The 25,294-nt window shown below is 43.6% G+C and overlaps 1 protein-coding gene across 1 annotated transcript in view; it reads left to right on the top strand.

Annotated features, from left to right (window-relative positions):
- Positions 1 to 25,294, top strand: part of ARFGAP3 (ADP ribosylation factor GTPase activating protein 3) — a gene marked incomplete in the record, with an annotated part of 126,537 nt that overhangs the window by 82,573 nt on the left and 18,670 nt on the right. The window contains 3 exon segments of the mRNA XM_053719099.1: positions 5,175 to 5,306; positions 5,769 to 5,909; positions 24,334 to 24,457. Coding sequence (XP_053575074.1) covers positions 5,175 to 5,306; positions 5,769 to 5,909; positions 24,334 to 24,457 — 397 coding nt within the window.

Below are 25,294 nucleotides of genomic sequence, written 5' to 3'. Positions count from 1 at the left end.
TGTAGGGATCTCTCAGGGTGTACAGTAATAGGTGTCACTTCTCTCTGTGTGCAGCGGCATCTCACATTATTACTATAGTGTAGGGATCTCTCAGGGTGTACAATAATAGGTGTCACTTCTCTGTGTGCGCAGCGGCATCTCACATTATTACTATAGTGTAGGGATCTCTCAGGGTGTACAATAATAGGTGTCACTTCTCTATGTGCAGCGGCATCTCACATTATTACTATAGTGTAGGGATCTCTCAGGGTGTACAGTAATAGGTGTCACTTCTCTATGTGCACAGCGGCATCTCACATTATTACTATAGTGTAGGGATCTCTCAGGGTGTACAGTAATAGGTGTCACTTCTCTATGTGCACAGCGGCATCTCACATTATTACTATAGTGTAGGGATCTCTCAGGGTGTACAATAATAGGTGTCACTTCTCTATGTGCACAGCGGCATCTCACATTATTACTATAGTGTAGGGATCTCTCAGGGTGTACAATAATAGGTGTCACTTCTCTATGTGCACAGCGGCATCTCACATTGTTACTATAGTGTAGGGATCTCTCAGGGTGTACAATAATAGGTGTCACTTCTCTATGTGTGCAGCGGCATCTCACATTATTACTATAGTGTAGGGATCTCTCAGGGTGTACAATAATAGGTGTCACTTCTCTATGTGCGCGGCATCTCACATTATTACTATAGTGTAGGGATCTCTCAGGGTGTACAATAATATGTGTCACTTCTCTATATGCGCAGCGGCATCTCACATTATTACTATAGTGTAGGGATCTCTCAGGGTGTACAGTAATAGGTGTCACTTCTCTATGTGCGCAGCGGCATCTCACATTATTACTATAGTGTAGGGATCTGTCAGGGTGTACAGTAATAGGTGTCACTTCTCTATGTGCAGCGGCATCTCACATTATTACTATAGTGTAGGGATCTCTCAGGGTGTACAATAATAGGTGTCACTTCTCTGTGTGCGCAGCGACATCTCACATTATTACTATAGTGTAGGGATCTCTCAGGGTGTACAATAATAGGTGTCACTTCTCTATGTGCGCAGCGGCATCTCACATTATTACTATAGTGTAGGGATCTCTCAGGGTGTACAATAATAGGTGTCACTTCTCTATGTGCGCAGCGGCATCTCACATTATTACTATAGTGTAGGGATCTCTCAGGGTGTACAGTAATAGGTGTCACTTCTCTATGTGCGCAGCGGCATCTCACATTATTACTATAGTGTAGGGATCTCTCAGGATGTACAGTAATAGGTGTCACTTCTCTATGTGCCCAGCGGCATCTCACATTATTACTATAGTGTAGGGATCTCTCAGGGCGTACAATAATAGGTGTCACTTCTCTATGTGCGCAGCGGCATCTCACATTATTACTATAGTGTAGGGATCTCTCAGGGCGTACAATAATAGGTGTCACTTCTCTATGTGCGCAGCGGCATCTCACATTATTACTATAGTGTAGGGATCTCTCAGGGCGTACAATAATAGGTGTCACTTCTCTATGTGCGCAGCGGCATCTCACATTATTACTATTGTGTAGGGATCTCTCAGGGTGTACAGTAATAGGTGTCACTTCTCTATGTGCAGCGGCATCTCACATTATTACTATAGTGTAGGGATCTCTCAGGGTGTACAATAATAGGTGTCACTTCTCTATGTGCGCAGCGGCATCTCACATTATTACTATAGTGTAGGGATCTCTCAGGGTGTACAATAATAGGTGTCACTTCTCTATGTGCGCAGCGACATCTCACATTATTACTATAGTGTAGGGATCTCTCAGGGTGTACAATAATAGGTGTCACTTCTCTATGTGCACAGCGGCATCTCACATTATTACTATAGTGTAGGGATCTCTCAGGGCGTACAATAATAGGTGTCACTTCTCTATGTGCGCAGCGGCATCTCACATTATTACTATAGTGTAGGGATCTCTCAGGGCGTACAATAATAGGTGTCACTTCTCTATGTGCGCAGCGGCATCTCACATTATTACTATAGTGTAGGGATCTCTCAGGGCGTACAATAATAGGTGTCACTTCTCTATGTGCGCAGCGGCATCTCACATTATTACTATAGTGTAGGGATCTCTCAGGGTGTACAATAATAGGTGTCACTTCTCTATGTGCGCAGCGGCATCTCACATTATTACTATAGTGTAAGGATCTCTCAGGGTGTACAATAGGTGTCACTTCTCTATGTGCACAGCGGCATCTCACATTATTACTATAGTGTAGGGATCTCTCAGGGTGTACAATAATAGGTGTCACTTCTCTATGTGCGCGGCATCTCACATTATTACTATAGTGTAGGGATCTCTCAGGGTGTACAGTAATAGGTGTCACTTCTCTATGTGCGCAGCGGCATCTCACATTATTACTATAGTGTAGGGATCTCTCAGGGTGTACAATAATAGGTGTCACTTCTCTACGTGCGCAGCGGCATCTCACATTATTACTATAGTGTAGGGATCTCTCAGGGTGTACAATAATAGGTGTCACTTCTCTACGTGCGCAGCGGCATCTCACATTATTACTATAGTGTAGGGATCTCTCAGGGTGTACAATAATAGGTGTCACTTCTCTGTGTGCGCAGCGGCATCTCACATTATTACTATAGTGTAGGGATCTCTCAGGGTGTACAATAATAGGTGTCACTTCTCTATGTGCGCGGCATCTCACATTATTACTATAGTGTAGGGATCTCTCAGGGTGTACAGTAATAGGTGTCACTTCTCTATGTGCGCAGCAGCATCTCACATTATTACTATAGTGTAAGGATCTCTCAGGGTGTACAATAATAGGTGTCACTTCTCTACGTGCGCAGCGGCATCTCACATTATTACTATAGTGTAGGGATCTCTCAGGGTGTACAATAATAGGTGTCACTTCTCTATGTGCGCAGCGGCATCTCACATTATTACTATAGTGTAAGGATCTCTCAGGGTGTACAGTAATAGGTGTCACTTCTCTATGTGCACAGCGGCATCTCACATTATTACTATAGTGTAAGGATCTCTCAGGGTGTACAATAATAGGTGTCACTTCTCTATGTGCGCAGCGGCATCTCACATTATTACTATAGTGTAAGGATCTCTCACGGTGTACAGTAATAGGTGTCACTTCTCTATGTGCACAGCGGCATCTCACATTATTACTATAGTGTAGGGATCTCTCAGGGTGTACAATAATAGGTGTCACTTCTCTACGTGTGCAGAGGCATCTCACATTATTACTATAGTGTAGGGATCTCTCAGGGTGTACAATAATAGGTGTCACTTCTCTGTGCACAGCGGCATCTCACATTATTGTTATAGTGTAGGGATCTCTCAGGGTGTACAATAATAGGTGTCACTTCTCTGTGTGCGCAGCGGCATCTCACATTATTACTATAGTGTAGGGATCTCTCAGGGTGTACAATAATAGGTGTCACTTCTCTATGTGCACAGCGGCATCTCACATTATTACTATAGTGTAGGGATCTCTCAGGGTGTACAGTAATAGGTGTCACTTCTCTATGTGCGCAGCGGTATCTCACATTATTACTATAGTGTAGGGATCTCTCAGGGTGTACAGTAATAGGTGTCACTTCTCTATGTGCGCAGCGGCATCTCACATTATTACTATAGTGTAGGGATCTCTCAGGGTGTACAATAATAGGTGTCACTTCTCTATGTGCGCAGCGGCATCTCACATTATTACTATAGTGTAAGGATCTCTCAGGGTGTACAGTAATAGGTGTCACTTCTCTATGTGCACAGCGGCATCTCACATTGTTACTATAGTGTAGGGATCTCTCAGGGTGTACAATAATAGGTGTCACTTCTCTATGTGCGCGGCATCTCACATTGTTACTATAGTGTAGGGATCTCTCAGGGTGTACAGTAATAGTTGTCACTTCTCTGTGCGCGCAGCGGCATCTCACATTATTACTATAGTGTAGGGATCTCTCAGGGTGTACAATAATAGGTGTCACTTCTCTATGTGCACAGCGGCATCTCACATTATTACTATAGTGTAGGGATCTCTCAGGGTGTACAGTAATAGGTGTCACTTCTCTACGTGCGCAGCGGCATCTCACATTATTACTATAGTGTTGGGATCTCTCAGGGTGTACAATAATAGGTGTCACTTCTCTATGTGCAGCGGCATCTCACATTATTACTATAGTGTAGGGATCTCTCAGGGTGTACAATAATAGGTGTCACTTCTCTATGTGTGCAGCGGCATCTCACATTATTACTATAGTGTAGGGATCTCTCATGGTGTACAGTAATAGGTGTCACTTCTCTATGTGCAGCGGCATCTCACATTATTACTATAGTGTAGGGATCTCTCAGGGTGTACAGTAATAGGTGTCACTTCTCTGTGTGCGCAGCGGCATCTCACATTATTACTATAGTGTAAGGATCTCTCAGGGTGTACAGTAATAGGTGTCACTTCTCTACGTGCGCAGCGGCATCTCACATTATTACTATAGTGTAGGGATCTCTCAGGGTGTACAATAATAGGTGTCACTTCTCTATGTGCAGCGGCATCTCACATTATTACTATAGTGTAGGGATCTCTCAGGGTGTACAATAATAGGTGTCACTTCTCTATTTGTGCAGCGGCATCTCACATTATTACTATAGTGTAGGTATCTCTCAGGGTGTACAGTAATAGGTGTCACTTCTCTATGTGTGCAGCGGCATCTCACATTATTACTATAGTGTAGGGATCTCTCAGGGTGTACAGTAATAGGTGTCACTTCTCTGTGTGCGCAGCGGCATCTCACATTATTACTATAGTGTAAGGATCTCTCGGGGTGTACAATAATAGGTGTCACTTCTCTATGTGCACAGCGGCATCTCACATTATTGTTATAGTGTAGGGATCTCTCAGGGTGTACAATAATAGGTGTCACTTCTCTATGTGCACAGCGGCATCTCACATTGTTACTATAGTGTAGGGATCTCTCAGGGTGTACAATAATAGGTGTCACTTCTCTATGTGCACAGCGGCATCTCACATTATTACTATAGTGTAGGGATCTCTCAGGGTGTACAGTAATAGGTGTCACTTCTCTATGTGCACAGCGGCATCTCACATTATTACTATAGTGTAGGGATCTCTCAGGGTGTACTATAATAGGTGTCACTTTTTCTGTGTGTGCAGCGGCATCTCACATTCTGTCCTTGCTGAAATGCAAATGATTGAACAAGAAGCTCCAAAAAATGTCAAATCGAAAAAGCTTTACCAGGAGGAGGAATCGGAGGATTTCTTTTTTAGTTCTTCACGGCCCTCAAGGTAACCCCAGTTGTGTATTAGTAACCCTGTGCCTAATATTGTATCACATCTAGCTGAATGTATAAACTGGTTTGTAGTTTCCCACCCTTTTATTCACAAATTTATTTAAACTTATACTGTACCAACACACATCACATATTTAAATGCGTTAAAGGGATACGATAAAAACAAATACAACAAAATATGTGATCCCCCCCCCCCCTCTATTTATCTGAATCTTAATGCACGTCTAATTTTCAATTGTCCCGTTTTTCTTGAACTCCTTTGTTGAGAGCAATGAGAGGTCGGCTTTCTGAACGGTTGCACATTGTTTATAGCATGTATATTGTTTATGGTAATTTCTATATAATGGTGAAATCTGATTAACTCTTAAACCTGGAAATTGAGGTTTAATCTTTAAAAAGGTCTCTTTTGAAAGTTGTGTTTATTTATGTAACAGATCTTATTTTTGTGGTTTTGCAGATATAGAGAGGAGCCTGCTGAACCAATCACTAGTTCTTTCTATAATTGGGAGGACAGTTCTGATGATTTCTGGAAAAAAGAAAGTTCCAGTCTTGACAGTGATATCACTTTAAGTTCAAAGACAAAAAATTACGTTGAACGGTAAGAAGATCTTTTGATTTAAACTCTGAATATTGTCAAGGAGCACTGATTTTTTTCCCCCTTCTTATTGTTTTCAACATTCGGTTAGACGTGGTGATTGGGTCATATGTGGGATAATAGAAGTAAATATTAGTGGTAACCTCAGAAGGGATAAAAACAGAATTTCTCTTGTTAAGTGTATCCAGTCCACGGATCATCCATTACTTATGGGATATTCTCCTTCCCAACAGGAAGTTGCAAGAGGATCACCCACAGCAGAGCTGCTATATAGCTCCTCCCCTAACTGCCATATCCAGTCATTCTCTTGCAACCCTCAACAAAGATGGAGGTCGTAAGAGGAGAGTGGTGTTTTATACTTAGTTTATTTCTTCAATCAAAAGTTTGTTATTTTTAAATGGTACCGGAGTGTGCTGTTTATCTCAGGCAGTATTTAGAAGAAGAATCTGCCTGCATTTTCTATGATCTTCGCAGAAGTAACTAAGATCCATGGCTGTTCTCACATATTCTGAGGAGTGAGGTAACTTCAGAGGGGGAATAGTGTGCAGGTTTTCCTGTAATAAGGTATGTGCAGTTAACATATTTCTAGGGATGGAATTTGCTAGAAAAATGCTGCTGATACCGGATTAATGTAAGTTAAGCCTTAAATGCAGTGATAGCGACTGGTATCAGGCTTATTAATAGAGATGCATACTCTTATAAAAATGTAATATAAAACGTTTGCTGGCATGTTAATCGTTTTTATATATGTTTGGTGACAAAACTTATTGGGGCCTAGTTTTTTCTTCTGTTATGTGTGATCAGTCCACGGGTCATCATTACTTCTGGGATATAACTCCTCCCCAACAGGAAATGCAAGAGGATTCACCCAGCAGAGCTGCATATAGCTCCTCCCCTCTACGTCAGTCCCAGTCATTCTCTTGCACCCAACGACTAGATAGGATGTGTGAGAGGACTATGGTGATTATACTTAGTTTTTATGACTTCAATCAAAAGTTTGTTATTTTAAAATAGCACCGGAGCGTGTTATTACTTCTCTGGCAGAGTTTGAGGAAGAATCTGTCAGAGTTTTTTACTATGATTTTAACCGGAGTAGTTAAGATCATATTGCTGTTCTCGGCCATCTGAGGGAGGTAAAGGCTTCAGATCAGGGGACAGCGGGCAGAGGAATCTGCATTGAGGTATGTAGCAGTTTTTATTTTCTGAATGGAATTGATGAGAAAATCCTGCCATACCGTTAAAATGACATGTATGTATACACTTCAGTATTCTGGGGATGGTATTTCACTGGAACTACTCTGTTAAAGGTCACTAATCCTTTTTAATAACTATTTATCATGTTAAACGTTTTTGCTGGAATGTAGAATCGTTTACATTGCTGAGGTACTGTGTGAATAAATATTTGGGCATTATTTTCCACTTGGCAGTTTTTTTGCTTTATTTGTGACAGTTTCGTTTCTCTTCACTGCTGTGTGGGAGAGGGAGGGGCCGTTTTGGCGCTCTTTGCTACGCATCAAAAAATACCAGTCAGTTACTTTTATTTTTCCTGCATGATCCGGTTCATCTCTGATAGATCTCAGGGGTCTTCAAACTTCTTTGAAGGGAGGTAAATTCTCTCAGCAGAGCTGTGAGAATTCTTATAGTGACTGTGAATAAAAACGTTGCTTTGTATTTTTTATGTCAAATTTAATTATTGTTATTTTACTAATGGGAACAAACCTTTGCTAAAAGTTTTGTTGTTTTAAAGTTTGATGCTATAACTGTTTTTCAGTTCACTATTTCAACTGTCATTTAATCGTTAGTACCTCTTTGAGGCACAGTACGTTTTTTGCTAAAAAAGATTATAACCAAGTTTTTTGCTAGTGTGTTAAACATGTCTGACTCAGAGGAAGATATCTGTGTCATTTGTTCCAATGCCAAGGTGGAGCCCAATAGAAATTTATGTACTAACTGTATTGATGCTACTTTAAATAAAAGTCAATCTGTACAATGTGAACAAATTTCACCAAACAGCGAGGGGAGAGTTATGCCGACTAACTCGCCTCACGCGGCAGTACCTGCATCTCCCGCCCGGGAGGTGCGTGATATTTTGGCGCCTAGTACATCTGGGCGGCCATTACAGATAACATTACAAGATATGGCTACTGTTATGACTGAAGTTTTGTCTAAATTACCAGAACTAAGAGGCAAGCGTGATCACTCTGGGGTGAGAACAGAGTGCGCTGACAATGCTAGGGCCATGTCTGATACTGCGTCACAGCTCGCAGAGCATGAGGACGGAGAGCTTCATTCTGTGGGTGACGGTTCTGATCCAAACAGATTGGACTCAGATATTTCAAATTTTAAATTTAAATTGGAAAACCTCCGTGTATTACTAGGGGAGGTCTTAGCAGCTCTCAACGATTGTAACACCGTTGCAATACCAGAGAAACTGTGTAGGTTGGATAAATACTTTGCGGTACCGGCGAGTACTGACGTTTTTCCTATACCTAAGAGACTAACTGAAATTGTTACTAAGGAGTGGGATAGACCCGGTGTGCCGTTCTCACCCCCTCCAATATTTAGAAAGATGTTTCCAATAGACGCCACCACTCGGGACTTATGGCAAACGGTCCCCAAGGTGGAGGGAGCAGTTTCTACTTTAGCTAAGCGTACCACTATCCCGGTGGAGGATAGCTGTGCTTTCTCAGATCCAATGGATAAAAAATTAGAGGGTTACCTTAAGAAAATGTTTGTTCAACAAGGTTTTATATTACAACCCCTTGCATGTATCGCGCCGATTACGGCTGCGGCAGCATTTTGGATTGAGTCGCTTGAAGAGAACCTTAGTTCATCTACGCTAGACGACATTACGGACAGGCTTAGAGTCCTTAAACTAGCTAATTCCTTCATTTCGGAGGCCGTAGTACATTTAACCAAACTTACGGCTAAGAACTCAGGATTCGCCATACAGGCACGTAGGGCGCTGTGGCTAAAATCCTGGTCAGCTGATGTTACTTCTAAGTCCAAATTACTTAATATACCTTTCAAGGGGCAGTCTTTATTTGGGCCCGGTTTGAAAGAGATTATCGCTGACATTACAGGAGGTAAGGGCCACGCCCTACCTCAAGACAAAGCCAAAGCTAAGGCTAGACAGTCTAATTTTCGTCCCTTTCGGAACTTTAAAACAGGAGCAGCATCAACCTCCACTGCACCAAAACAGGAAGGAGCTGTTGCTCGTTACAGGCAAGGCTGGAAGCCTAACCAGTCCTGGAACAAGAGCAAGCAGGCCAGGAAACCTGCTGCTGCCCCAAAGACAGCATGAACCGAGAGCCCCCGATCCGGGACCGGATCTAGTGGGGGGCAGACTCTCTCTCTTCGCCCAGGCCTGGGCAAGAGATGTTCAGGATCCCTGGGCTCTAGAGATCATATCGCAGGGATACCTTCTAGACTTCAAATTATCTCCCCCAAGAGGGAGATTTCATCTGTCAAGGTTGTCAACAAACCAGATAAAGAAAGAAGCGTTTCTACGCTGCGTACAAGATCTGTTATTAATGGGAGTGATCCATCCGGTTCCGCGGTCGGAACAAGGACAAGGGTTCTACTCAAACCTGTTTGTGGTTCCCAAAAAAGAGGGAACTTTCAGGCCAATCTTAGATTTAAAGACTCTAAACAAATTCCTAAGAGTTCCATCGTTCAAAATGGAAACTATTCGGACAATCTTACCCATGATCCAAGAGGGTCAGTACATGACCACAGTGGATTTAAAGGATGCTTACCTTCACATACCGATCCACAAAGATCATCACCGGTATCTAAGGTTTGCCTTCTTAGACAGGCACTACCAGTTTGTAGCTCTTCCATTCGGATTGGCTACGGCTCCAAGAATCTTCACAAAGGTTCTGGGTGCCCTTCTAGCGGTACTAAGACCGCGAGGGATTTCGGTAGCTCCGTACCTAGACGACATTCTAATTCAAGCTTCAAGCTTTCAAACTGCCAAGTCTCATACAGAGTTAGTTCTGGCATTTCTAAGGTCGCATGGATGGAAAGTGAACGAAAAGAAGAGTTCTCTCTTTCCTCTCACAAGAGTTCCATTCTTGGGGACTCTTATAGATTCTGTAGAAATGAAGATTTACCTGACAGAAGACAGGTTAACAAAGCTTCAAAATGCATGCCGCGTCCTTCATTCCATTCAACACCCGTCAGTAGCTCAATGCATGGAGGTGATCGGCTTAATGGTAGCGGCAATGGACATAGTACCTTTTGCACGCCTACACCTCAGACCGCTGCAATTATGCATGCTAAGTCAGTGGAATGGGGATTACTCAGATTTGTCCCCTACTCTGAATCTGAATCAAGAGACCAGAAATTCTCTTCTATGGTGGCTTTATCGGCCACACCTGTCCAGGGGGATGCCATTCAGCAGGCCAGACTGGACAATTGTAACAACAGACGCCAGCCTACTAGGTTGGGGCGCTGTCTGGAATTCTCTGAAGGCTCAGGGACTATGGAATCAGGAGGAGAGTCTCCTTCCAATAAACATTCTGGAATTGAGAGCAGTTCTCAATGCCCTTCTGGCTTGGCCCCAGTTAACAACTCGGGGGTTCATCAGGTTTCAGTCGGACAACATCACGACTGTAGCTTACATCAACCATCAGGGAGGGACAAGAAGCTCCCTAGCAATGATGGAAGTATCAAAGATAATTCGCTGGGCAGAGTCTCACTCTTGCCACCTGTCAGCAATCCACATCCCGGGAGTGGAGAACTGGGAGGCGGATTTCTTGAGTCGCCAGACTTTTCATCCGGGGGAGTGGGAACTTCATCCGGAGGTCTTTGCCCAAATACTTCGACGTTGGGGCAAACCAGAGATAGATCTCATGGCGTCTCGCCAGAACGCCAAACTTCCTCGCTACGGGTCCAGATCCAGGGATCCGGGAGCAGTTCTGATAGATGCTTTGACAGCACCTTGGAACTTCAGGATGGCTTATGTGTTTCCACCCTTCCCGCTGCTTCCTCGATTGATTGCCAAAATCAAACAGGAGAGAGCATCAGTAATTCTAATAGCACCTGCATGGCCACGCAGGACTTGGTATGCAGATCTAGTGGACATGTCATCCTGTCCGCCTTGGTCTCTACCTCTAAGACAGGACCTTCTGATACAGGGTCCATTCAAACATCAAAATCTAACTTCTCTGAAGCTGACTGCTTGGAAATTGAACGCTTGATTTTATCAAAACGTGGTTTTTCTGAGTCGGTTATTGATACCCTAATTCAGGCTAGGAAGCCTGTTACCAGAAGGATTTACCATAAAATATGGCGGAAATACCTATACTGGTGCGAATCCAAAGGTTACTCCTGGAGTAAGGTTAGGATCGCTAGGATACTGTCTTTTCTACAAGAAGGTTTAGAAAAGGGTTTATCAGCTAGTTCATTAAAGGGACAGATTTCAGCTCTGTCCATCTTGTTACACAGACGTCTGTCAGAAAATCCAGACGTCCAGTCCTTTTGTCAGGCTTTAGCTAGGATCAAGCCTGTGTTTAAAGCTGTTGCTCCACCATGGAGTTTAAACTTAGTTCTTAACGTTTTACAGGGTGTTCCGTTTGAACCCCTTCATTCCATTGATATAAAAATGTTATCTTGGAAAGTTCTGTTTTTAATGGCTATTTCCTCGGCTCGAAGAGTCTCTGAGTTATCAGCCTTACATTGTGATTCCCCTTATCTGATTTTTCACTCAGACAAGGTAGTTCTGCGTACTAAACCTGGGTTCTTACCTAAGGTAGTCACTAACAGGAACATCAATCAAGAGATTGTTGTCCCATCCTTGTGTCCAAATCCTTCTTCAAAGAAGGAACGTCTTTTACACAATCTGGATGTAGTTCGTGCCCTCAAGTTCTACTTGCAGGCAACTAAGGATTTTCGCCAAACTTCTTCCTTGTTTGTCGTTTACTCTGGACAGAGGAGAGGTCAAAAAGCTTCTGCTACCTCTCTCTCTTTTTGGCTTCGTAGCATAATACGTTTAGCCTATGAGACTGCTGGACAGCAGCCTCCTGAAAGAATTACAGCTCACTCCACTAGAGCTGTGGCTTCCACTTGGGCCTTTAAGAATGAGGCCTCTGTTGAACAGATTTGCAAGGCTGCAACTTGGTCTTCACTTCATACTTTTTCCAAATTTTACAAATTTGACACTTTTGCTTCTTCGGAGGCTATTTTTGGGAGAAAGGTTCTTCAGGCAGTGGTTCCTTCTGTATAATGAGCCTGCCTTTCCCTCCCGTCATCCGTGTACTTTTGCTTTGGTATTGGTATCCCAGAAGTAATGATGACCCGTGGACTGATCACACATAACAGAAGAAAACATAATTTATGCTTACCTGATAAATTCCTTTCTTCTGTTGTGTGATCAGTCCACGGCCCGCCCTGTTTTTAAGGCAGGTAAATATCTTTTAAATTATACTCCAGTCACCACTTCACCCTTGGTTACTCCTTTCTCGTTGATTCTTGGTCGAATGACTGGGACTGACGTAGAGGGGAGGAGCTATATGCAGCTCTGCTGGGTGAATCCTCTTGCATTTCCTGTTGGGGAGGAGTTATATCCCAGAAGTAATGATGACCCGTGGACTGATCACACAACAGAAGAAAGGAATTTATCAGGTAAGCATAAATTATGTTTTTCCACATGGCTGGTTTGATTATTTCTGCCTAGAGACAGTTTCCTGAAGCTTTCCACTGTTGCAATATGAGTGGGAAGGGCCTATTTTAGTGCTTTTCTGTGCAGCTAAAAATACTGACAGACATTCAGCTTCCCTCTGCATGATACAGGACTTCTCTGAAGGGCTCAAAAGGCTTCAAAGTCGTGTTTGAGGAGGGTAACAATCACAGTAAACTGTGGCAGTTGTTGTGACTGTGTTTAAAAAACGTTTTTGTCATTTATTATTCTGTTTTTGTTATTAAGGGGTTAATCATCCATTTGCAAGTGGGTGCAATGCTCTGCTGACTTGTTACATACACTGTAAAAATTTTGTTAGTGTAACTGCCTTTTTTCACTGTTATTTCAAATTTTGTCAAAATTTGTTTCTCTTAAAGGCACAGTAACATTTTTTTTATATTGCTTGTTAACTTGCTTTCAAGTGTTTTCCAAGCTTGCTAGTCTCATTGCTAGTCTGTACAAACATGTCTGAAACAGAGGATACTTGTTCATTATGTTTAAAAGCCATGGTGGAGCCCCATACGAGAATGTGTACTAAATGTATTGATTTCACCTTAAACAGTAAAGATCAGTCTTTATCTATAAAAGAATTGTCACCAGAGTGGTCTGTCGAGGGGGAAGTTATGCCGACTAACTCTCCCCACGTGTCGGACCCTTCGCCTCCCGCTCAAGGGTCACACGCTAATATGGCGCCAAGTACATGAGGGACGCCCATAGCGATTACTTTGCAGGACATGGCTGCAATCATGAATAATACCCTGTCAGAGATATTATCCAGATTGCCTGAATTGAGAGGCAAGCGTGATAGCTCTGGGGTTAGATGAGATACAGAGCGCGTAGATGCTGTAAGAGCCATGTCTGATACTGCGTCACAATATGCAGAACCTGAGGACGGAGAGCTTCAGTCTGTGGGTGACGTCTCTGATTCGGGGAGACCTGATTCAGAGATTTCTAATTTTAAATTTAAGCTTGAGAACCTCCGTGTATTGCTTGGGGAGGTATTAGCTGCTCTGAATGACTGTGACACAATTGCAGTGCCAGAGAAATTGTGTAGGCTGGATAAATACTATGCAGTGCCGGTGAGTACTGATGTTTTTCCAATACCTAAAAGACAGAAATTATTAGTAAGGAGTGGGATAGGCCCGGTGTGCCCTTTTCCCCACCTCCTATATTTAGAAAAATGTTTCCAATAGATGCCACTACACGGGACTTATGGCAGACTGTCCCTAAGGTGGAGGGAGCAGTGTCTACTTTAGCAAAGCGTACCACTATCTCGGTTGAGGACAGTTGTGCTTTTTCAGATGCAATGGATAAAAAATTAGAGGGTTACCTTAAGAAAATGTTTATTCAACAAGGTTTTATTTTACAGCCCCTTGCATGCATTGCGCTTGTCACTGCTGCGGCGGCATTCTGGTTTGAGGCCCTGGAAGAGGCCATCCATACAGCTCCATTGACTGAAATTGTTGACAAGCTTAGAACTCTTAAGCTAGCTAACTCATTTGTTTCTGATGCCATTGTTCATTTGACTAAACTAACGGCTAAGAATTCCGGATTCGCCATCCAGGCGCGTAGGGCGCTATGGCTCAAATCCTGGTCAGCTGATGTGACTTCAAAGTCTAAATTACTCAACATTCCTTTCAAGGGGCAGACCTTATTCGGGCCTGGTTTGAAAGAAATTATTGCTGACATTACTGGAGGTAAGGGTCATACCCTTCCTCAGGACAGGGCCAAATCAAAGGCCAAACAGTCTAATTTTTGTGCCTTTCGAAATTTCAAGGCAGGTGCAGCATCAACTTTCTCCGCTTCAAGACAAGAGGGAACTTTTGCTCAATCTAAGCAGGCCTGGAAACCTAACCAGTCCTGGAACAAGGGCAAGCAGGCCAGAAAGCCTGCTGCTGCCTCTAAGACAGCATGAAGGAATGGCCCCCTATCCGGCGACGGATCTAGTAGGGGGCAGACTTTTTCTCTTCGCCCAGGCGTGGGCAAGAGATGTTCAGGATCCCTGGGCGTTGGAGATCATATCTCAGGGATATCTTCTGGACTTCAAAGCTTCCCCTCCACAAGGGAGATTTCATCTTTCAAGATTATCTGCAAATCAGATAAAGAAAGAGGCATTCCTACGCTGTGTGCAAGACCTCCTAGTAATGGGAGTGATCCATCCAGTTCCGGGGACGGAACAAGGACAGGGTTTTTATTCAAATCTGTTTGTGGTTCCCAAAAAAGAGGGAACCTTCAGACCAATTTTGGATCTAAAGATCTTAAACAAATTCCTCAGAGTTCCATCTTTCAAAATGGAAACTATTCGGACCATCCTACCCATGATCCAAGAGGGTCAGTACATGACCACAGTGGACTTAAAGGATGCCTACCTTCACATACCGATTCACAAAGATCATCATCGGTTCCTAAGGTTTGCCTTTCTAGACAGGCATTACCAATTTGTAGCTCTTCCCTTCGGGTTGGCTACAGCCCCGAGAATCTTTACGAAGGTTCTGGGCTCACTTCTGGCGGTTCTAAGACCGCGAGGCATAGCGGTGGCTCCGTATCTAGACGACATCCTGATACAGGCGTCAAGCTTTCAAATTGCCAAGTCTCATACAGAGATAGTTCTGGCATTTCTGAGATCGCACGGGTGGAAAGTGAACGAGGAAAAGAGTTCTCTATCCCCACTCACAAGAGTCTCCTTCTTAGGGACTCTTATAGATTCTGTAGAGATGAAAATTTACCTGACGGAGTCCAGGTTATCAAAGCTTCTAAATGCTTGCCATATTCTTCTTTCCATTCCGCGCCCTTCGGTGGCTCAGTGTATGGAGGTGATCGGCTTAATGGTAGCGGCAATGGACATAGTACCATTTGCGCGCCTACATCTCAGACCGCTGCAATTATGGATAAAAAGAGAAAAAAGGAGCACAAGCAGCGGTACGTTGCACAGCAGCTGGGTTTTGCACTTTCGCCCTGACCGCAACACACACCCATCACCTGGGACGCCGACGGAAGGAGGAGCTACCCGCCGCAGCCATTGGAGTTCACTCGAGATACCGCAAAAGCACAGGAAGGTGGGCGGACACACTATCGCAAGAGACAGCCTTCTGATTCCAGCAGTGGATAAGGTATGGGCTATGAACTTATGGTTAACACAGCACTATTAGTTATCTAAGTTTTTTCACAAGCCTATTCTAATAGTTGCGTATTAGCGGTGGGACTTAAGCCTCGCAGGTCCACGATTGGGGTAGGGAAACCCCTCAGGACTGGGACATTTCTACTTGTCAGCATATACTCACATACTGGGTTGGGAGCTAGTTGGTTGATACATTGCTTTCAAACTGCTTGACATACACAGCCGTGGTTACTCTCCTTTAATTTTTTTTTTTTCCCTGCTCGCTGCAATTATGCATGCTAAGTCAGTGGAATGGGGATTACACAGATTTGTCCCCTCTGCTACATCTGGATCAAGAGACCAGAGATTCTCTTCTCTGGTGGTTGTCTCGGGTCCACCTGTCCGAGGGTATGACCTTTCGCAGGCCAGATTGGACAATTGTAACAACAGATACCAGCCTTCTAGGTTGGGGTGCAGTCTGGAACTCCCTGAAGGCACAGGGATCGTGGACTCAGGAGGAGAAACTCCTTCCGATAAATATTCTGGAGTTGAGAGCAATATTCAATGCTCTTCTGGCTTGGCCTCAGTTAGCAACACTGAGGTTCATCAGATTTCAGTCGGACAATATCACGACTGTGGCTTACATCAACCATCAAGGGGGAACCAAGAGCTCCCTAGCGATGTTAGAAGTCTCAAAAATAATTTGCTGGGCAGAGATTCACTCTTGCCACCTGTCAGCAATCCATATCCCAGGCGTGGAGAACTGGGAGGTGGATTTTCTAAGTCGTCAGAATTTTCACCCGGGGGAGTGGGAACTCCATCCGGAGGTGTTTGCTCAGTTGATTCATCGTTGGGGCAAACCAGAGTTGGATCTCATGGCGTCTCGCCAGAACGCCAAGCTTCCTTGTTACGGATCCAGGTCCAGGGACCCAGAAGCGACGCTGATAGATGCTCTAGCAGCGCCTTGGTTCTTCAACCTGGCTTATGTGTTTCCACCGTTTCCTCTGCTCCCTCGACTGATTGCCAAAATCAAGCAGGAGAGAGCATTGGTGATTCTAATAGCGCCTGCGTGGCCACGCAGGACCTGGTATGCAGACCTAGTGGACATGTCATCCTTTCCACCATGGACTCTGCCTCTAAGACAGGACCTTCTAATACAAGGTCCTTTCAATCATCCAAGTCTAATTTCTCTGAGACTGATTGCATGGAGATTGAACGCTTGATTCTATCAAAGCGTGGCTTCTCCGAGTCAGTCATTGATACCTTAATACAGTCACGAAAGCCTGTTACCAGGAAAATCTATCACAAGATATGGCGTACATATCTTTACTGGTGTGAATCCAAGAATTACTCATGGAGTAAGGTTAGGATTCCTAGGATATTGTCCTTTCTCCAAGAGGGTTTGGACAAAGGATTATCAGCTAGTTCCTTAAAGGGACAGATTTCTGCTCTGTCTATTCTTTTGCACAAGCGTCTGGCAGAAGTTCCAGACGTCCAGGCATTTTGTCAGGCTTTGGTTAGAATTAAGCCTGTGTTTAAACCTGTTGCTCCCCCATGGAGCTTAAACTTGGTTCTTAAAGTTCTTCAAGGAGTTCCGTTTGAACCCCTTCATTCCATTGATATTAAGCTTTTATCTTGGAAAGTTCTGTTTTTGATGGCTATTTCCTCGACTCGGAGAGTCTCTGAGCTTTCTGCCTTACAAAGTGATTCTCCTTATCTGATTTTTCATGCAGATAAGGTAGTTCTGCGTACCAATCCTGGGTTTTTACCTAAGGTGGTTTCTAACAAGAATATCAATCAAGAGATTGTTGTTCCATCATTGTGTCCTAATCCTTGTTCAAAGAAGGAACGTCTTTTACATAATCTGGACGTAGTCCGTGCCTTGAAGTTTTACTTACAAGCTACTAAAGATTTTCGTCAAACATCTTCCCTGTTTGTCGTTTATTCTGGACAGAGGAGAGGTCAAAAAGCTTCGTCAACCTGTCTTTCCTTTTGGCTTCGGAGTATTATACGCCTAGCCTATGAGACTGCTGGACAGCAGCCCCCTGAAAGAATTACAGCTCATTCTACTAGAGCTGTGGCTTCCACCTGGGCCTTTAAAAATGAGGCCTCTGTTGAACAGATTTGCAAGGCCGCGACTTGGTCTTCGCTTCACACTTTTTAAAATTTTACAAATTTGATACTTTTGCTTCTTCGGAGGCTATTTTTGGGAGAAAGGTTCTACAGGCAGTGGTTCCTTCCATTTAATCCTGCCTTGTCCCTCCCATCATCCGTGTACTTTAGCTTTGGTATTGGTATCCCACAAGTAATGGATGATCCGTGGACTGAATACACCTTACAAGAGAAAACATAATTTATGCTTACCTGATAAATTTATTTCTCTTGTGGTGTATCCAGTCCACGGCCCGCCCTGTCCTTTTAAGGCAGGTCTAAATTTAATTTAAACTGCAGTCACCACTGCACCCTATGGTTTCTCCTTTCTCGGCTTGTTTCGGTCGAATGACTGGATATGGCAGTTAGGGGAGGAGCTATATAGCAGCTCTGCTGTGGGTGATCCTCTTGCAACTTCCTGTTGGGAAGGAGAATATCCCACAAGTAATGGATGATCCGTGGACTGGATACACCACAAGAGAAATAAATTTATCAGGTAAGCATAAATTATGTTTTCTTTTGCGATGTACCGAGTCCACGGATTCATCCTAACTTGTGGGATATTGTCCTTCCTGACAGTAGCAAAGAGAGCACCACAGCAGAGCTGTCTATATAGCTCCCCCCTTAACTCCACCCCCAGTTATTCGACCGAAGGCCAAGGAAGAAAAGGAGAAACTATAAGGTGCAGAGGTGACTGAAGTTTACAAAAAAAAATACTATCTGTCTTGAATAGACAGGGCGGGCCGTGGACTCGGTACATCGCAAAAGAAAGAAATTTATCATGTAAGCATAAATTCTGTTTTCTTTTGCAAGATGTACCGAGTCCACGGATTCATCCTTACTTGTGGGATACCAATACCAAAGCTTTAGGACACGGATGAAGGGAGGGACAAGACAGGAACCTAAACGGAAGGCACCACTGCTTGCAAAACCTTTCTCCAAAAAATAGCCTCCGAAGAAGCTAAAGTATCAAATTTGGAAAAGGTATGAAGCGAAGACGTAGCCTTACAAATCTGTTCAACAGAAGCATCATTTTTAAAAGCCCATGTGGAAGCCACCGGTCTAGTGGAGTGAGCTGTAATTCTTTCAGGAGGCTGCTGTCCAGCAGTCTCATAAGCCAAACGGATGATTCTTTTCAGCCAAAAGGAAAGAGAGGTAGCCGTAGCCTTTTGACCTCTATGCTTTCCAGCATAGACAACATACAAAGAAGATGATTGGCGAAAATCTTTGGTTGCCTGTAAATAAAACTTCAAGGCACGAACCACGTCCAAGTTGTGCAACAGACGGTCCTTCTTAGAAGAAGGATTAGGACACAGAGAAGGAACAACAATTTCCTGATTGATATTCCTGTTAGAAACAACCTTAGGGAGGAACCCAGGTTTGGTACGCAAAACCACCTTATCAGCATGGAAAACAAGATAAGGCGAGTCACATTGTAATGCAGATAGTTCAGAAACTCTTCGAGCTGAAGAGATAGCAACTAGAAACAGAACTTTCCAAGATAGAAGCTTAATATCTATGGAATGCATGGGTTCAAACGGAACCCCCTGAAGAACTTTAAGAACTAAATTGAGACTCCATGGCGGAGCAACAGATTTAAACACAGGATTAATTCTAACTAAAGCCTGACAAAAAGCCAGAACGTCTGGGACATCTACCAGACGCTTGTGCAACAGAATAGACAAAGCAGATATCTGTCCCTTTAAGGAACTAGCGGACAATCCTTTCTCCAATCCTTCTTGGAGAAAAGACAAAATCCTAGGAATCTTGATCTTACTCCATGAGTAGCCTTTGGATTCACACCAAAAAGATATTTAAGCCATATCTTATGATAGATCTTCCTGATGACAGGCTTTTGAGTCTGAATCAAGGTATCTATGACCGACTCAGAGAAACCACGCTTTGATAAAATCAAGCGTTCAATCTCCAAGCAGTCAGTTGCAGAGAAATTAGATTTGTATGCTTGAATGGACCTTGAATCAAAAGGTCCCTTCTCAGTGGCAGAGTCCATGGTGCCAGAGATGACATGTCCACCAGGTCTGCATACCAAGTCCTGCATGGCCACACAGGCACTATCAAAATCACAGAAGCTCTCTCCTGTTTGATTCTGGCAATCAGACACGGAAGGAGAGGGAATGATGGAAAAATACATAAGCCAGGTTGAACGACCAGGGTACTGCTAGAGCATCTATCAGTACTGCCAGAGGATCCCTTGACCTGGATCCGTGACGAGGAAGTTTGGCGTTCTGACGAGATGCCATCAGATCCAATTCTGGTGTGCCCCATAGCTGAACCAGTGGAGCAAACACCTCCGGATGGAGCTCCCACTCCCCCGGATGAAAAGTCTGACGACTTAGAAAATCTGCCTCCCAGTTCTCCACCCCTGGGATATAGATCGCTGATAGACGGCAAGAGTGAGTCTCTGCCCATCGGATTATCCTGGAAACTTCTATCATCACCCCCCTGATGATTGATATAAGCTGCAGTCGTAATGTTGTCCGACTGAAACCTGATGAATCCGGCCGAAGCCAGCTGAGGCCACGCCTGAAGAGCATTGAATATTGCTCTTAATTCCAGAATATTTATCGGTAGGAGGGCCTCCTCCTGAGTCAACAAACCCTGTGCTTTCAGGGAATTCCAGACTGCACCCCAGCCCAGTAGGCTGGCGTCCGTTGTCACAATAACCCACGCTGGCCTGCGGAAACACATTCCCCTGAACAGGTGATCCTGTGACAACCACCAAAGAAGAGAGTCTCTGGTCTCTTGATCCAGATTTATCTGAGGAGATAAATCTGCATAATCCCCATTCCACTGTTTGAGCATGCATAGTTGCAGTGGTCTGAGATGCAAGCAAGCAAGCAAACGGAACTATGTCCATTGCCTCTACCATAAGTCCGATTACCTCCATACACTGAGCCACTGACGGCCGAGGAATGGAATGAAGAGCTCGGCAGGTGGTTAAAATCTTTGATTTCCTGACCTCCGTCAGAAATATTTTCATGTCCACCGAATCTATCAGAGTTCCCAGGAATGGAACTCTTGTGAGAGGAATAAGAGAACTCTTTTTCACGTTCACCTTCCACCCATGAGATCTTAGAAAGGCCAACACTAAGTCCGTGTGAGACTTGGCAAGTTGGAAAGTCGACGCTTGAATTAAGATGTCGTCTAGATAAGGCGCCACTGCTATGCCCCTTGGCCTTAGGATCGCCAGAAGGGACCCTAGCACCTTTGTGAAGATTCTTGGCGCCGTGGCCAACCCGAAGGGAAGAGCCACAAACTGGTAATGCCTGTCCAGAATTGCAAACCTGAGGAACTGGTGATGATCTTTGTGGATAGGAATGTGTAGATACGCATCCTTTAGATCCACGGTAGTCATATATTGACCCTCCTGGATCATTGGTAAAATAGTCCGAATTGGTCTGAAGGTTCCCTCTTTTTTGGGAACCACAAACAGATTGGAGTAGAAACCTTGCCCCTGTTCTGTTTTTTGGAACTGGGCAGATCACTCCCATGGTAAAAAGGTCTTCTACACAGCGTAAGAACACCTCTCTTTTTGTCTGGTTTGCAGACAATTGAGAAAGATGGAACCTCCCCCTTGGAGGAGAATCTTTGAAATCTAGGAGATACCCCTGGGTTACAATTTCTACGGCCCAGGAGTCCTGAACGTCTCTTGCCCAGGCCTGAGCAAAGAGAGAAAGTCTGCCCCCTACTTGATCCGGTCCCGGATCGGGGGCTACCCCTTCATGCTGTCTTAGTGGCAGCAGCAGGCTTTTTGGCCTGTTTACCCTTGTTCCAAGCCTGGTTAGGTCTCCAGGTTGGCTTGGATTGAGCAAAGTTCCCCTCTTGCTTTGCAGCAGGGGAAGAGGAAGCGTGACCACCCTTGAAGTTTCGAAAGGAACGAAAATTATTTTGTTTGGTCCTTGTCTTATTTGACTTATCTTGAGGGAGGGCATGACCCTTCCCTCCAGTGATGTCTGAAATGATCTCTTTCAGTGCAGGCCCGAATAGGGTCTTACCTTTGACAGGGATGGTCAAAAGCTTAGATTTAGATGACACATCAGCTGACCATGACTTAAGCCAAAACTCTCTTTGCGCTAAAATGGCAAAACCTGAATTCTTTGCCGCTAACTTGGCAAGATGAAAAGTGGCGTCTGTAATAAAAGAATTAGCCAACTTAAGAGCCTTAATTCTGTCCAAAATATCATTTAGTGGGGTCTCCATCTGAAGAGCCTCTTCTAGAGCCTTAAACCAAAAAGCAGCTGCAGTGGTTACCGGAACAATGCACGCTATAGGTTGAAGAAGAAAACCCTGATGAACAAGAAATTTCTTTAGGAGACCCTCTAACTTTTTATCCATAGGATCAATGAAAGCACAACTGTCTTCAATAGGTATAGTTGTATGCTTAGCCAGGGTAGAAATAGCTCCCTCCACCTTAGGGACCGTCTGCCATGAGTCCTTTATGGTGTCAGAAATGGGGAACATTTTCTTAAAAACAGGAGGGTAAACAGGAACCTCTAAATATTTGTCCATTTTACACAATTTCTCTGGAACGACAATAGGGTCACAATCATCCAGAGTAGCTAAAACCTCCCTGAGCAATAAGCGGAGGTGCTCTAGCTTAAATGTAAATGCCGTCATATCTGAATCTGTCTGAGGGAACATCTTTCCTGAATCAGAAATCTCTCCCTCAGACAGCAAATCCCTCATCCCTACCTCAGAACATTGTGAGGGAACATCGGATACGGCTACTAAAGCGTCAGAAGGCTCAGCATTTGTTCTTAACCCAGAGCTACTGCCCTTGCAACCCTGGCAGTTTAGATAAAACCTCTGTGAGGGTAGTATTCATAACTTAGGCCATATCTTGCAAGGTGAAAGAATTAGATGCACTAGAAGTACTTGGCGTTGCTTGTGCGGGCGTAACTGGTTGTGACACTTGGGGAGAACTAGATAGCGAAACCTGATTTCCTTCTGTCTGAGAATCATTTAATGCCAAATTCTTATAAGTCAAAATATGCTGTTTGCATATCAGTACAATTAGGACACATTCTTAGAGGGGGTTCCACAATGGCTTCTAAACAAATTGAACAATGAGTTTCCTCAGTGTCAGACATGTTTAACAGGCTAGTAATGAAGCAAGCAAGCTTGGAAAACACTTTATTTAATGAAAAAAACACAATTTGCAAAAACGGTACTGTACCTTTAAGAGAAAAAAAGGCATACACAAACTGCAAAACAAGTTAAAATTGCTTCAAAAATTCCGAAATTGTAACAGTGTACCCACTAAGCTTTAGAAGGATTGCACCACAAGTAAAAAAGCAATAGACCCCCAAATAAAAAAAACCGGATTGATAATTGTCTAAAACCGGTTAAAAACCTCTAACGCGCCTTGCCACAGCTCTGCTGTGGCCTTACCTGCCCTTAGGAAGCGATAATATGGGGTTTAAAGCTTCATTTAGTCCCTCAGAAGACTATCAGGACCTCAGGAGAAGCTTGCTGCTTGTAAATGTAGGCCCCGCCCACCTCACTCGATGTTGCTGGGGGCTACACAAAACTAACAAACCCTGCCTGAAAGCCATGTGGGTTATAAACAACCCGAAAGAACCCTCAAGCAAATGTCCCATAAAACAGAAAACGTTACTCCCAGACACAAAAACGTTTGTCCCAAATTCACATAACAAACTGAGTGCCCACAAAAAATTAACCCTTTATGCAAGCTAGTAAAAACCTCTGATAACAGTAGGATTACTGCTTACCCTTCCCCTAATGGGGACACTGTCGGCCTTTCTGAGTTAACACAGTCTCTGCAGAAAATATGACTGAACATACCTCATTGCTGTATAGCAAGAAACCGTTCCTCACACTGAAGTTTTCCTGTACTCCTCAGCTTCTGTAGGAACAGCAGTGGACCTTAGTTACAAATGCTAAGATCATCATCCTCCAGGCAGAAATCTTCATCTATGTCCTGCCTGAGAGTAAATAGTACAACACCGGTACCATTTAAAAATAACAAACACTTGATTGAAGATAAAATAAAACTAACAGTTTAACACCTCTTCTCTTTACCCTTCCAGCTTAGAGCCAGCAAAGAGAATGACTGGGGGGTGGAGTTAAGGGGGGAGCTATATAGACAGCTCTGCTGTGGTGCTCTCTTTGCTACTTCCTGTCAGGAAGGACAATATCCCACAAGTTAGGATGAATCCGTGGACTCGGTACATCTTGCAAAAGAAATAAGCTCAGCAATGTGAAATATATTAGCAATACTGTGAGATGTTCTAACAAACAGATGTATAGAGAGAGACCACAATCTCTGCTTACACTTTTACCTAGTCCCCAGGCACTATAGTAATTCCTTAACACTGTAACCATTTTACTTTCCCATTTACTAAACGTTATTGTTTTTAATTTGCTGTTATCATACTAGTTCTTACATGATTAACGCCTCAAGAGATAACTGCTGATGATCAGTCATAATATCTATTGTTTTGCCTTTATTCTAGACCTGCGACCCGTCGTAAGCACGACTTAGAGCCAGCCACAGATATAGATGAAGCTCAGAAAAAGTTTGGGAATGCAAAGGCCATCTCATCTGACATGTATTTTGGAAAACAGGACAATACAGATGTGAGTACATTTCTCCAACATTGGTGTGTCCGGTCCACGGCGTCATCCTTACTTGTGGGATATTCTCTTCCCCAACAGGAAATGGCAAAGAGTCCCAGCAAAGCTGGTCACATGATCCCTCCTAGGCTCCGCCCACCCCAGTCATTCTCTTTGCCGTTGCACAGGCAACATCTCCACGGAGATGGTTAAGAGTTTTTTTGGTGTTTAAATGTAGTTTTTATTCTTCTATCAAGTGTTTGTTATTTTAAAATAGTGCTGGTATGTACTATTTACTCTGAAACAGAAAAGGATGAAGATTTCTGTTTGTAAGAGGAAGATGATTTTAGCAGACAGTAACTAAAATCGGTTGCTGTTTCCACATAGGACTGTTGAGATGAAGTAACTTCAGTTGGGGGAAACAGTTAGCAGACTTTTCTGCTTAAGGTATGACTAGCCATATTTCTAACAAGACTGTGTAATGCTGGAAGGCTGTCATTTCCCCTCATGGGGACCGGTAACCCATTTTCTTATTCAAAAACAAACAGAATATAGGGCTTATTATGGGCTAAAAAACTGGTAGACATTTTTATGGGCTAAATCGATTGCTTTATTTGTGCATATTATTCAAATTTAGGCTAACAATTGACATTTATAATCTTGGGGAACGTTTATAAAACAGCAGGCACTGTATTGGACACCTTTTTCAGTCAGGGGGCCTTTCTAGTCATAGACTGAGCCTCATTTTCGCGCCATTAATGCGCAGTTGTTTTTTGAGAACAGGGCATGCAGATGCATGTGTGTGGATCTAAGAATCTCTGAAAAAGCTTTTAGAAGGAGTCATTTGGTATCGTATTCCCC

The sequence above is a fragment of the Bombina bombina genome, chromosome 6, assembly GCF_027579735.1.
Source record: "Bombina bombina isolate aBomBom1 chromosome 6, aBomBom1.pri, whole genome shotgun sequence".
Taxonomy (NCBI): domain Eukaryota; kingdom Metazoa; phylum Chordata; class Amphibia; order Anura; family Bombinatoridae; genus Bombina; species Bombina bombina.
This window is presented reverse-complemented; position numbering and strand designations above follow the sequence as displayed.